Source organism: Fistularia commersonii, chromosome 19, assembly GCF_037954325.1.
Source record: "Fistularia commersonii isolate RoL2024-O1a breed Wild chromosome 19, RoL_Fcom_v1.0, whole genome shotgun sequence".
In the NCBI taxonomy this organism is placed as follows: domain Eukaryota; kingdom Metazoa; phylum Chordata; class Actinopteri; order Syngnathiformes; family Fistulariidae; genus Fistularia; species Fistularia commersonii.
The window spans coordinates 13,254,869-13,269,236 of NC_141302.1; the positions used below are offsets into that span (position 1 = coordinate 13,254,869).

The 14,368-nt window shown below is 47.3% G+C and overlaps 2 protein-coding genes across 2 annotated transcripts; both read right to left on the minus strand.

The window, feature by feature from the left end:
* Positions 1 to 267: 267 nt before the first annotated feature.
* Positions 268 to 4,355, minus strand: paqr9 (progestin and adipoQ receptor family member 9). The gene has a single exon (XM_086165874.1). The coding sequence runs from the start codon at positions 4,020 to 4,022 to the stop codon at positions 2,877 to 2,879; it is 1,146 nt and encodes a 381-aa protein (XP_086022000.1). The 5' UTR covers positions 4,023 to 4,355; the 3' UTR covers positions 268 to 2,876.
* Positions 4,356 to 5,161: 806 nt separating this feature from the next.
* On the minus strand, positions 5,162 to 12,973 carry LOC147223803 (leucine-rich melanocyte differentiation-associated protein). Its single transcript, XM_086166019.1, has 5 exons — positions 12,820 to 12,973; positions 10,499 to 10,717; positions 9,165 to 9,346; positions 8,996 to 9,073; positions 5,162 to 6,153 (listed from the first exon to the last, which is right to left on the minus strand). Exons 1-5 carry the CDS (start codon positions 12,844 to 12,846, stop codon positions 5,985 to 5,987), a joined length of 675 nt encoding a protein of 224 aa, XP_086022145.1. The 5' UTR covers positions 12,847 to 12,973; the 3' UTR covers positions 5,162 to 5,984.
* Positions 12,974 to 14,368: the final 1,395 nt, after the last annotated feature.

Genomic DNA, 14,368 nt, shown 5'->3' on the forward strand with positions numbered 1-14,368 from the left:
CAATTTAAATGCTTCAAATCATTCAGACGCCTGAACCTGAAGGGGAAAGTCCAGACCTGCCAGCAAGGAGCTCGCTGCCTGAAGCCGTAGTGTATTACCGCTCCGTATGACGTGTAAATGACAGGGTAAATAGTTATATGTCTCTATATGAGGTGATTTATTGCTTTTTATCACCAGGCTCTGGAATAAACACATAAAAAGATACTAATAACACGACCAGGTACAAATACAGGGTTAAAAATGTCATGACTGAATTGACCGGAATGAGCTGTAATGGTTTTAATGGACTTTATTGGGTAAAATTCATCCAGATTGATTCTTGTTACATGAATAAAGACGGGGGCATGTGAGGAAGCGGGTAGAAGGATCATACCCCAAGTGCATTGAAATAGAAATTCAAGTCTTGTGTTGTCAGTCACCCCTGAGAGCTTCACTCGGTATCAACACACGAACACCTGTGACACCCCCCTCACGTGACCCCCGAAAACTGTACACCCAAGTTGAAGGTTTACCTTTAAAAGTGGCTAGAGTGACTGCGGGTCCGAGGGGCCCGACCACCACCACTGGCAAGGGTGAACGTTTACGCTTCTCGCTCGGGCTCAGACTCGGGGTGCATGTTAATGTCAGGTCTAAACAGGCCAGCCACAGAGGCGGGGGGGGGGGAGATGGGGTTCTTTAACTCACAAACGATCTATTGAGGTAGAAAACAAAAGCTTCTACACCTGGATGCACCACAGCCCCCCGTCTCACAAACCCCAAACTCGCACCCCCAGGCGTCAGAAAGTAGGACTCTGGCTTGATAAGTGCTGAGAGAATACAGTACTGCAGGGCTGACCCTTTGAGGGAGCTTCTAAAGTGCACCGTGACTGAGAACACGGATCTCATGGTTCAGTTTTTCAAACCTGCAACCCCTCCCCTCTACCGAGACCACCACCCCTGTATCCCTGCCCGGATCATCTCGTGCAAAGCGAGCATTGAAACAGTGAAAACACCTAGACGGGAGCACAAAAGGCATCCAGTAGCCTGGGATGGATCATCATCCCATCCATCCTGGCACCTCAGGCTGTGACAGTTCAGTTTTCCCCAAACAAACCTTCACAGATAATGACAGGACAGTACATTTTGGGGGGGTTTCATGGGTATGGTGCCAGAAAGGGTGCGAGGGCCGTCGGTTGCGACTTCGATCAAACTTGGGCGTAGCGATTGAACAAAGCAAAGTCGGAAAATTCAAAAACAAAAAAAAAAAAAACGCGCCGGGCAGCTCAATGCGTGTTGGTTCAGCATCAAAAGTGGCTCTCGTGATTCCTGAAGATGTGAACATGGAACAAATCCTGAATGTGTTCCAACTTGCACCTTCCCAATCGCATCTAATCTGCTGACGGCAGGCTTGTTTATTGCAAGTTGTGCAAAGGTACTACATGGCGATGCGCTATTCTTTTTAAGCGCGGGAGGGGAGGGTCGGGGTCAGAACTGCTTTCGTCAGATATATGACTTGCATAAGAAAAAGACTGGAGTCGGGTTCGGATACCAAACAGACAGTTGTGCGGGAGGAGCGGCGGGGGGGCTACGCAAAAACAAGGCCGAACATTGCTTTGTGCAAATTTAAGTAGAACGACGACGACGCAGTTTTTCCCCTCTACTAGGGTTAATATGACAATACAGTAGGTGATCCCTCGTGTGTAATAACACTAATAACTCTACAATCCGCTCACAGGAGTGGAGATTTCAAATGAAATAAAAACTCGGGGCCTGCTCAACCCCAAGAGGATGGTCAGCTGCGGACCACAGCTGGGAGCACATTCTTGATGACAAGTGTGGACCTAAAGAACTCACTGTAGTTCAACTACAGGCTATGGCTTTACCCCTGAGGACTTGACGAGCGTCATAAGACGGATTCCTTTGTCAGGAATCCGTTATCTGCGGTGCGGAGATAGGCGAGTGTTAGCGCTCTGCCGCTTATCTCCCAGTCGAGCGAACTCAGCAGGCCAGGGAAAAGGAACTCGACCGCCGGTAACCAGATACCCTCGGTCTGGCGTCATGTTTCACCCAGTCCAACCTCGCAAATACAATGTTCACTTCGCACGTGAGGCAGGGAGTTGGGGGTGGGGTGGGGGGTTCGATTTCCTCGCCCGACTCTGAGGGTTGGACGTGTAAAGAAGATAAAACACAGAATTACATAAAATATAATCTTCCATAATCTGTTCTTAAATACAAGTGTCTTCATTAAACTCTTCCTGATGATAGCGATGCCTCATTTCAGACAAGCTAACAGCATTTCGTCGGAGGCATCTTGATCAGTTTCCGGTGGAAGCTGGCTGGAGGAAGCGAAGAGATGGAAAAATCTTGGGCACTTAGCTTCAAGAAAGTGGAGGTGACTTGTTTTGGGGACGAGGTGGCGCAGAGTTGGAGTGGAGTACTTTGCTCAACAGAGCTACCCTCCCAATCCTGCACTTCCTGTCCCCAGAGGGAGGAAATGAGTCTTTGTCCCTGTGAGGGGTAAACAAAGTCAAGCCGAAGGTGGAGGTGGTGGTGGGCAGGGATACCGGACACCTATTAGGGTCCAGAGAAGGGGAATTAAACCGGGATTACATCTGGGATTTGTGGAGATGACGAGAAAATACCATCCTTCTGGGGTATCGACGGTTTCCTGGGTGTCCTCCTTCAGGAACTCGAGGGAAGTCTTGCTAGGAGTTCCTTGCGGAAGGTGCCACCACAGCTAGGCTACAAGGGAAACAAGAGCAGCGCAGCCTTACTATGGCAGCTAATCCCGTCAACTGCTCTCTGGGTTACTCCACCGTAATCCTGTCACGTCCGCTTCCCGGGTCACGTGGATTCGTGGCTCAGCTTGAGATACACGTGCAAAGTCAGGAGTTCCCTTAGTGCTGTTTCTGGTGCTTTACAGGATCCCCCTTCGCCAGCTCATCCCTCTGCGGGCCGTAGACCCTGTTCGCGTGCCAGGAGAACCTGACGATGATGGAGATGATGGTCATCTGGAGGAGGAGCATGACGCCGTAGGTGGAGAGGGTGGTGGGTCCCGGCGGGCGGGAGAACGCCGGCCGCAGCACGGTCGGGCTCAGGAGGACAGCCTTGACCTCCGCCTTGATCATGTGAAGCTCGTCCAGGATGGAGAGGAAGGTGCAGCAGTGGAACCATTGGTGACTGTGGCCCCAGATGTCGAAGCGTCCGGGGGCCAGCCGCTCCGGAATCTTGCTGATGTTGAAGATGGCCGACACCAGGAGCCAGAGGCAGTGGCGGTAGAAGAAGCTGCGCATGGAGGTGGACGCGGCGAAGGAGGAGGAGGAGGCCGAGTAAGGAGAGCGGGTCAGGAGGCGGTAGAAAATGGGGGTGGAGGAGACGAGGAATGGCAGGAGGAAGACAAGGGTGCGGATGAAGTAGCGGTACCGCCTCCACTTCTGGCGGGTGCTGCAGCAGGACAGCAGGCAGATAATGGCAACAACGCACGCACTCGGGATGTAGAAGGTCTCGAAGAACAAGCGGAACTCTGAGGTTGCATAGGAGGACCCTAGGGGTTCGGGTGCGAGGCCCGGACCGGAGCTGTTGTGCGACCTGGCGTCCACCAATCCCGCCCGCGGGTGGATGTAGTAGTAGTACGCCAAGGAGGAGCCCACGGTGTAGGCGCTGATGGTGCCGTAATCCACAAAGAAGCAGACTTCCCTCACCACCAGGGACATGGAATTGAGCAGGTGGGCCATGCTGCTCGCCATGAGGAGACAGAACACGCCGATGAAGTAATTCCACAGCGGGTAGAAGAACGGGTCGCCGGCTGGCGGCGCCCCCTCCCACTCGAACACCTCCACGAAGTAGTAGGAGAAGATGAAGACGGGGAAGAAGTGCGTCCAGAAGTTGCCGGTTTCATTGGTGGGCCTGAATGCGGACAGCAGGCAGTCCCGCAGGCTGTAGTTGGGGAAGCGGTAGCCGGTGAGGATGAAGTTCTCGATGACTCTGGGTGGAACATCGGTGTGGCTCAACAAGGGAAGCCGCTCGCCGCACTTGAGGAGCATGGCGGCGTCCTTCTCGAGGCTGTTTCCAAGGACGGCGTTGGGATCTCCTGGGATCGGAGCGGAGGGCTGTCCAACGTTCACCGCCGCCGAATGGCGCGGCAGAGGTGCACTGTGGGATCACAGTGGGACGGGCGAATTCAGGTCACCTGCTTGGTTAATGTTTCCCTTCGGTTTCCTTCCGAGCAACCGCTCATGTGGCAAACGTGGACCGTCCGCTCACGCTCATGCATAGCGGTGACAACACCAGAAGGTCACTTGGTCCAGTGTTACTGTCACTCCTGAGTCCTTCCTGCGTGTCACGCTGCCAAATCCCTGCCCCCCCTCCCCAAACCACCACATCCTAGATCCTTAACTCCAACCCCCTCCGGTCCGTAGCGTGGAAACTCCGTGGTAAAAGACGACAGTGCACATACGCACGTCCGGAACCGGCGTTTTTTTCTTTTACGAGCCGGCGGGGGAAACGCGGGAGACCGGCCGGCTTCCAGCGGTGCAGCCGGGGAAGTGAGGACGACCGTACTTGACAGGTACCCGGAGTAAAGTCACACATGCAGTGACAGCGCTGCACTTCCGGTTTTGCCTTTCAAAATAAAAGCCGGTAGATGACGTAACACCTGAAAGCGGACGTCGCTCGACTCGTTTTTTTCCCCTGCAATATCATCGATGACCACAAAATGCCACAACTTCGATCGGGAAACCAAGAAAAATAAACATAAGTTAATCATTTCACGGAATCTACCGGATCCCGCGCAAAATATAAAAAAAAAACAAACGAGAAAAAAAAGGAGGAAGTTGGTTTTATTTTGAAAATAAATTTTATCGGCTTCCGGTCCCAAGAGCTTCAGTCTTCATGCGGCGCTGCGGCTGATCCGATGGGGGGGCGAACCGACGACGGGGATCCGACGAATGTGCGTGTTTCCGTGGTAATGCGTGTGACAGTTATGTTGCAAGAGGGAAGGGGTGAAAGGGTAAGAGAGAGAAAAGCGGGCTAAAAGTGGAAATAAAGCGTGGCGGTGGGGGCAAATCTTGCAAAGTAACGGTATTTGCATTCCCTGCTCGAATGCAGCAGTGTTGAGTAATCTCTTCGACCAGATCCAGAGTGTATGTGTGTGCGCGCATGCGTGTGTGTGCGTGTGCATGTGTTCCTCTTTTGAAGCCTTGTAACAAAACAGGATGTGCGGTTCGCTTTGTTTCGGTTTTTTTTTTTTTGTTTTTTTTTTTTCGCCCACCACACACTTGGCAGGCACCACGATGCCCCGCAGCGCCATCTTGTGAGGACGTTTGTGATGATGCATGCGCGTGCATGTGCGTGTGCGAGAATCTTGATCCACTCATTCTGCAACCCTTTTTTTTTTTTTTGACATCTTTGATTTCTGAGTCCTTCCTCACGATGACACAGCCATCCCTTCGGGGCGACCCTGAAATAGGCCCAGCATTACCATCGTCATGTCCTTTCCCATCTCTGTTTGTTGTCCCACAAATTGTGTGTCAGAGTCACTCTACACACTCTATTTTTGCTTGTCGTGTAAATAAACTGAGCACAGCCACACACACAAATGTCGATAAACCTGAAATACCCAGATGTACATGTCTCTGTATGACATGAGAATGAAAGAGTGAATGGTTGTATATGAAGTGTGAATGAAAGGACCTTATTTAGCCTCACTGTGTTTTCCCACCCATGAATGAATACCTGCAAATACCCATCTGTAATTCTAGTTACCGGTCTATAGGTACTCTAAGCTCGTAAAGTAAGAATAACGTAATTACCGGGGGGGTTCCGTGTTTCGAAGGTGCTAAGGTAAAGCTCAGGTTGCCCCCGGCGATACCGCTCAGTCTGACGCCCCAGTGCGCTTCTTAAGTCTTGTTAAGATCGTGCAACCGGGGGTTCCTGGCCCTACAGCGCCACCCCGGTGGGCGTTTCCAGAATCGCCACTTTGATGAGTGTGTTTCTGCCGCGCGGCATCACTTAGATTTCTCGCCGCGCCTCTCAGACGGCGCCTCCTTTCTCCTCCTTCCGCCGTGGCGCCTCTGTTGCGGCCAGTAGGTCTTCCTCGCTTGTGCCCTCTCCTTCTCCAGCACCACCGTGTCGTCTAGAATCTCCAGCCCGGGCAGCTGGCTGATGACGTACTGCCTGTCGGGGGGGGGGGGAGGCGACAAGGTTCAGTAATTTGTTCCTTTCTTTGAGCTGCAGGAGCTGTTAGTGCCATTTTCCATTTTTTTGTAATTTAGTCTCAGATTTGGATATGATATTGTTTAAATTATATTTTGGTGATTGTTGATTATAGCATGATTATAATTACTTTATTGTATTTGCTTTTTTGTTGAGTACATGCTTATTCATGTATTCTTGTTTAGGTTAACCAAATAAGGTTAGGAGCGGGCGCTGAGCTATGACGTGATCAGTTCGAATGTGTATAAAGGAAAAACGGTTTGATACCGGGCTAATCTTGTAAAGGACGGAGCGAACACACTGTTTTCTACCGTCGTCAACAGTAAACACACGTAGAGACCCGTTCTTTCCGTCTTAGAGTGGTTAAATGAGTGAATACTTTGGCAAATACTTAGAGGGAACTTTAGCCACTACAGGAGCCAATACTGGGGCTTCAGGCGGGGTTTGACCTTGGCCTGTCAATCACATGAGACAATTTAGTAAATACATTCAGGAACTAATTTATCCTTTATTAATCCCTGTAGGGAAATTTGTTGTCTGCAATTAACCCATCATGGATAAACCATGAGCAGTAGGCTGCTGTCCACCGTTGCCAGGGGAGCAGTTAGGGGTTCAGAATCTTGCTCAACAACACTTTCGACACACTAGGAGGAGCAGGGAATCGAATCCGGAATGTTCAGTTCCAAAGACGGTTGCTCTACCTCACATCAGAGTTCCGTTCCTGAGGCGCGACATAACGGTATTTTCGCCCTAAGTTTGAAATTACATAAATCAATAAGTACCTATGTCGCTCACCAACACTTAAATCATAACCTAGACCAGTGGTAGGCAACACTGTTTTCAAAGCTGCATCCGGTTCTTTGATTCCTCTGATGCATTTTGGAGTTTTGAAAAATTAATAACAACTATTTAATTAAAATGTATTTTATTTTGTTCATTTTTAAAATTTAATTTTCAATTTGAAGATTATGGCGATCTTGTAACATCCTGAATAAAACATGTTAAAATATTTTTGTCGTAGTTCATAAGTGACTGCAGGCGCCAGTAAAAGGATGACGGCGCACAGAGAGAGGATGGCATTTTTGGTTTGCTGCCGGAGGATAATTTAAGTTTGGCTTTTTTTCCCATCAATACAAGAAGGACTCAAATACACATTGAGTATTTTGCTCAAAAGTAACCTTTTACCCATCGTCCTTTTTTTTCGTAGTTCAAAATATTTTGTTGCATGCAGAAATGTAGTTTTGTTTCTCTGCAGATGTTCATTGATTTGAAAAAAAAAGGGCAGCAAATTTTGTCTATACACCGCATGAAGGCAAAAAAAAAAAAAAAAAAACATTATATGCCGTGTTAATTCATTTTAACTTTCAAAAGAGTTGTGTGGCTCCCAGTGTTTTCTTTACTGTGGGGAAATAGGTTCAAATGGGTCTTTGGGTGGTTGCTGAACCCCTGGTTTAAGAAATGAAAACACAACAGCAAAAATAAAGGCTTAAGCCTGGGAGACATGAGGAAGGGGAAAAAGTTTCCAAAAGAAAGCAAAAATAGCACAATCCAATATGGCGTATAATTGTTTGCATAATATATTCGTCTGCGCCGCACACCAACTGGTTCCCACCCGAAATTTGGTTTGACGTCACAATCCCCATACGCAGGAATGAGAATTTCTTTATAAATGAATGGGGCCGGGTTGGGTACAGGATTTAGGTCAAAAAGATCGCCCCCCCCCACCTGGGCCTCGCAGCAGGCAAGGCCTCGCGCATGCAAAACATGACGTGTGTCACATGACCGCCCCTGAGAAGCGAGAAGCCGTGGAGGCTTCGAGGTCGTCCATTCATCCCCTTACCCGGTTCACGGCGGGTCCAACTTCTCCAAAAAAAAGCACTGGAAGTTGACCCACCTGCCTTGAAGCCTGAAAGCCGATGTTCTGCCAATGCTGTAAATTTGAAATAAATCCTGTCCCAATTTGTCGATTTGCACCGGAAGACGGTTGCGGCGATTGAAATTGTAATTCCTCCCACCGTCCCATGACGTGCGGTCGGCCAACTGAGGACTCCGAATTGCCCCTGTGACCAACCGGCTCCCATGCATGAGTTAAGTTCTCCCCGTTGCCACGGTGATATGGACAGTGTTCTCGAGGCAGGGCTGATCCTTGAGATCGGATGTCAGCAGAACAGGAACCGACAAAGGAACGGAGGTTCCTCCAGGGAACGACGCCGTCACATGACCGCTGCAGTGTTCCATCAGCCAAGATGCCCTTACAACTAAGTAATCATGAAGTAACTAAGTAGGTGAACAGTAACTGAGTAGTAGCTATGCACTCAAGCTGCAAGTAGGCAGTAACTAAGCAAACAGTTACAAGAGGTAACCAGTTACCAAGTAGTACGAAAACAGTAACCAAGTAGGTGAACAGTTACTGAGTAGTAACTATGCAGCCAGTAAGCAGAAATTAAGCTGTAAGTAAGCGATAACTAAGAAGTGGGTAAACAGTAACTGAGTAGTGACTATGCAGCAATTAAGCGTTACCTAAATAAGCAGTAACAAGTAAGTAAACAATCACCGAGTAAGAACTACACAGATATTTAGCGGTAACCAAGCAGTAACTAAGTAAACTAACCAAGCAGCAAGTAGGCAGTAATTAAGTAACAGATCAGACCATTCATTCATTCTCTAAATCAGCTTTACTCCACAGAGGGTATGGAGCATACCAGCACCAATCACTACTGCCCGTGGTGGCGAGAGGCAGGGCCTAACTAGGACTGGTCACCGGTTAGTCACAGGGCGTGCAAGCAGGAAGCAGAAAGCTCACCTGTAGTCCTTGTACTGCGTCAGACTCCCGCCATTGAAGTAACTGGGCGCCGCTTGATTGTTCATCATACTGAGGATCCTGCAGTCGACATGCCCATATAAGGACCTGGATGAAGGGACGGAAAATGTGCACGAAAGACGGGGGAAAATCACAGCGTCCGCCGGCTCACTTGATATTGGGGAACTTGCGTCGCACTTCTTCCACGAACACCGGCAGGTTGTGGATCTTGTTCTTGTTGATGCACAGGGCGTTGACGCTCGCCATGTAGGGGAACTTCACGTGCGACGTGTAGTTGTTGCAGTCCAGGATGAGCGTGCTGAGCCGCTCCAGCTGACCCAGCAGCGCCGGGTTCCAGTAAGGACAAGGTGAAGGACAACAGGCGCCTCCTGTCTGCATGCCGAAGTGCCCTTTGGCAAAGACAACCAGTAGCACTTTGTATGGCAGCTATGCGTGGGAATGGGTGACTGTGAAACTACTACTTTTGAATATTGAGTTTTAATTAAGATATTTCAGTTTGTTAATTTTTAAAATGTAATTTTGAATATAATGATTATGGCGATCTTGTAACATCTAGTTAAAATGTGTTTATATTTTTGTTACTCTTAATAAGCAACAATACTCGCCAGTAAAAGGATGACAGCACACCGATAGAGTAACAGCATTTTTGATTTGCTGCCGGTTCGGCTTTTTTATCATAGATACAAGAATGACTCAAATAGACATTGGGTATTTTGCTCTAAAGTAACCTTCAACCCGATGTCTTTTTTTGTAGTTCCAAATGTTTTGCATGCAGAAATGTAGTTTTGTTTTATCTGCAGTTGTTCATTGAGTTTAAAAAAAAAAAAAAAGCAACACACATTTTGCTTATGCATAGCATAAAGGTACAAAAGAAGTTATGGCATGTTAATTCATTTTAAATTTCAGAAAGGTTGTGTGTCTCCTGGTGTTTTTTTTACTGTGAGGAAATGGGTCCAAATGTCTCTTGAGTGTTAAAGGTTGTCGACCCCTGGCCTAAGTGGACATACTGTAGCTTATCCTTGGGTGTCCTGCCATGTTAGCATCTCTGTATGTTTGAAAAAAATCCACACATCAAGAGTGCTCCAGATTTAAATAATTTATTTTACATAGAGTAAAGGAATGACAGCATGAGGATTCGAGCATCATATTTTGGTAATCATGGGAAGAAGAGTAGATTTGTGCTCGAAACATTATGGTATAAGAAATTTTCTTTACTCTATGTAAAATAAATTCTTTAATTTGAGCACTCTTGATGTTCAGATTTTTTTTTTTTTTCCAAACCTTCGTGTGTGTTTTTCTTTTTTCTCAAGCATCTCCGTATGTAACATGGCTAATAAATTGTCAGTGGCTTACTGCTAGCTAGGCATTAGCCTGCATTAGCATGCTTTAGCTTAGCGTTTTGGTTTCCCATCCTACACAGAGTGATGGTCAGTACACGTCAAACTTGACGGGAGCGGTCTGGTTTGTTCTCTTCAGGAAAGGATACTCATCCAGCAGGTTGTAGCTGAGGTCCAACACCTCCAGGGTGTCCATCTGGTTCAGGATGGCATCGTATGGGATTTCGGTCAGGCCCTGGTAGGCAAAAGAAAGCCACTGAAAGCTGGAGGCGTGGCCCGTCTGACTCTGCTGGCTGGAGGTGTGATGATCCATCCCAAAGACGAAGGAACTCCGTGGCTCCTCTCCGCCTTGGGACAAAAATCCAAGCTGCAACGCATCCAGAATTTCCAGTTAAATGAATCTACAAAGTCAGCACACTGGTAGTACAGTACTACCAAGATAGTCCATTGTCTTTCCAGTCCCATATTGATGAGATCACCTGGTAAGTGTCCTTCTATTATTAATATCAATGGGTCCCACCCCTTCCTCTCTTTGTCCATTCTCTTGTCACCCACTGGATAGATTACTACAACTTGTTCTGCCTGACAATTCCCCCCACAAAGTCCACTTCCTCCAGAATTCTGTGGCTGGAACCCTCCAAAGAGAACACCTCCCCAAGTCCATCTGCTGCTCCGCTGGTCTATAGAATCCGGAATTCAATGTTTCCACGCCCTGGCCCCGCCATACCTGTTCCACCTCTCCTCTGCTCTCTCCAGTCTTCATCCACCACTCAACTTGCTTAGTATTATGGGATACAGAGCATTCACTAGCTCTTGAACTCACTGTCCCCCTGATATCAGACATGCCGACTCTCTTCCACAGTCCAAATCCTGCCTGCTCTCTTTATTCTCCATTCTATCTTTATGTCCTTGTAATGTCACTGCGGAGATGAAACGATGATTTCATTTCGTCCTGCTGGAAGACGCGCGGGCCAAACCCATGACGGAGCCTCGCTGGCAGCGGGAACGAAGTATCCTCAGACAGATATGTCACACCCCCGGGGTCGCTGTGTTCCTTGTCTCATTCCTCTCCTCCCCCTGCAGGTTCAGACAATTCACACCTAATAATGCACACCTGCTTCCTATCTCGAATCAACAACCCCGGTGTACTCAAAGACTCAAACTCCTTGCTTCCTGTACCCTGTGTTTTCCCAATATGTGAAGATCCTGGGGGATCCTAAATGATTCCAACTTCTTGTGCTCCCTTTCAGTCCCTGACACCCCTGCGCTATGCACTCCCTATACATAAAGATCCCGACTGGCTCCATTTGCCCCTTGGCTGACCTCATGTGCTACATTGCCAACTTCCTGGCTCCCTTGCACCACTCCCTTCTCCCTGTAATCTAGCTGATCTGTATCCCGGGTCTTTTGAGTGAACATCACAAGATATGAGCATTTTTCCGTCCATTCATCTTCCACTCAGGGTCGCGAGGGGATACCGGAGCCTATCCCAGCTGTCATCGGGGGAAAGGCGGGGTACACGCCGGACTAATGTTCCCCTCTAAATTGCGCAACTGTGCAATTGCGCACTGCTCACACACTCTCACAGACAACATTCACTCACTCACTGTTTCACAAATTTCCCAATTTGTTCCCCCGCTGCATGTTTGTGGACTGTGGGAGAGCCTCGGTAAACATCCAAGCAAAACATGCAAACTCCACACAGAAATGTCCCCTTGTCTGAATCGCCACCATGAGCACTTTATAAGTCGCTCTTATAAGGCGTCGCGGGAATAAACACGGCAAAAGAATTGACAAATTCCAGACTTTCCCCTGAAAATCATTTCTGTGGTTCATCATCAATACAGTGGTACAGTGCCTTTATACCATAATTTCCGGATTATTGAGCGCACCTGAACATAAGCGTCACTGGCTAAAAATAATAAATGAATACATGTGCACAAATATAGGCTGCACTTGTCTATAAGCTGCAGGTGTCCACGTCGTAACATGAGGTATTTGCACAGAAATATATTTTTTTAACATCCATAAACACATACTGGAAATGCTTTTTTCCGAACAGTGCCTGTAACGTGGCTGATTAATGATAAATAACACAAGGAGAATTTAATCCGTCCATCCATTTTCGATCCCCAGCTGACCGCTATCTTCCTACTGCGCACCAAATCCATTAAAGTCGTCTTCTTCGATATCGGAATTGATCAGCCTCAGAATTTCACAGTAATTTCATTGATCCGATGTGATGACGTTAAGTGTTTTGTTTGCATGAAGCTCGTAAGCCCCCAAAAAAATCCATAAATTAGCCACATCATCATTTAAGCCGCAGTGTTCAAAAAAGTAGGGTCTCATAGTTCGGAAATTGCAGTAACTCCGAGAAATAACATGCATGCATTTCAATCAGCTTCGTTTTCCTTTTAAGAAGAAATTATCCAGCTCTTTGAGCCGCCCTACCGGACTGCCATGGGTTACCTGGAAATGCAGAGCTTTCTTCAACATCGCAACCTGGATCTCATCAGATCTGATCACCAATGTGGCAGCGAAGGAAAGATGCACCAAATCCGATTTGACCGTCCCGCCCCATTTCACAAATTGTCTTTCTGCAGCATATTCATGCAAACATCGATCCCCGGCTTGACTCACCGATCCCAGCGTGGTCCCAGTCAGGCAAACCTCTGATGGCCTCCAGCTCAAAAAAAAAGGCCTCTTTCATTCCTCGGCTGCAGATCACATGACGGGAATAATCACATTGCTGCTTAATCTTGTGTTTCACAGGACCTGATGCCCTAGATCTCACTGTTGGTTTAGCTTCTCTCCCACCAAAAAAATCAAGATAAAATTCATAAAGCTGCGGCTGTGACCAACCAACACGGAGGCGTCAAATCAATGTTTCGGCTTTCAGGTTGTCCAACAAACTCAGAATTGTGAAGAATACACTGTCTGGGATTACTAAGGACCTCAAGTCTCGCATCAGCCTAGGGCAAGACCTCTGCCCGTTTACGACTTTGTAAAACAGGAAAGAGACCATCAAGCCAATCACTTCTTTTTCCAGCTATCATGGGACTCCTGCTGCAAATGATACACAGCTTCGGCGTTGTTTCCTTGGATGTCAGAGTGCGTTGTGTCTTTGACCCACTCCACGGCTTCCCATGCATGCAAAGAGGCGCTCCGTCTCTGCAGAAGTGTCAATTTGGACGCAAGATTCCAAGCAGGCCCATGTTACATAACCTAAACGGAACTTAGGATACTTCTCTTAGCATAAGACATGATAAACGGTGTGTGTTCGCAATCATCTTAATACTTAATTGCATAATGGCCATGGGGTTGATAACCATCACAGTGTGCTATTGATTCTAAACCACAGGGAATAACTGATGGGTAGAAAAACACAAAAACAACTAAATAAGGTCAAGGGAGATTAATTCTCCAGCAGTAACTGGCTCAACTGTTTGATAACAGTTCGAGTTTGTTAACTGCATTCATTCATTAGAGAACCTGCTTGTGCAGTAAACAGAGGCAGGGGAGGCCGGGCCTCACCTGTCATCATGGGAAGAAAAAATATGTAAATGAAAAAATAAATTAAATGATTATATTTCCTCAATGATTTGTACTAAAAAGTTACTTTCTACTTAACTTCACCATTATTAATTTTGTTTTTCAAAATCGCTGAAAAAAATTCACATTTACGTTTCAATATGAAGAAGAGACGTGCGGTGACACAGCTGAGCCCACCATGGATTACACAATGATTATGCTGACTGGCATGCTATGCACTGAGTCTCTGTGTATTGCAATTAAAATTTTCAAACACTTTTAATATTAAAATAAACTGAAAGAACTAAATTTCCATGGTTAAGCTGATGTGTATAATGCTTTTCGTCAACAACTGTGAGTGTTTCTTGTGCTGAGCAATCATGAAACAATTGCCAAGAGACATTAAGTGAGGCACACAGTGATGGTGCCTCACAGTAGGGGGCACCACTGATCCCAGGGCTCCTTCTTACTACTCGGCTACAGAATA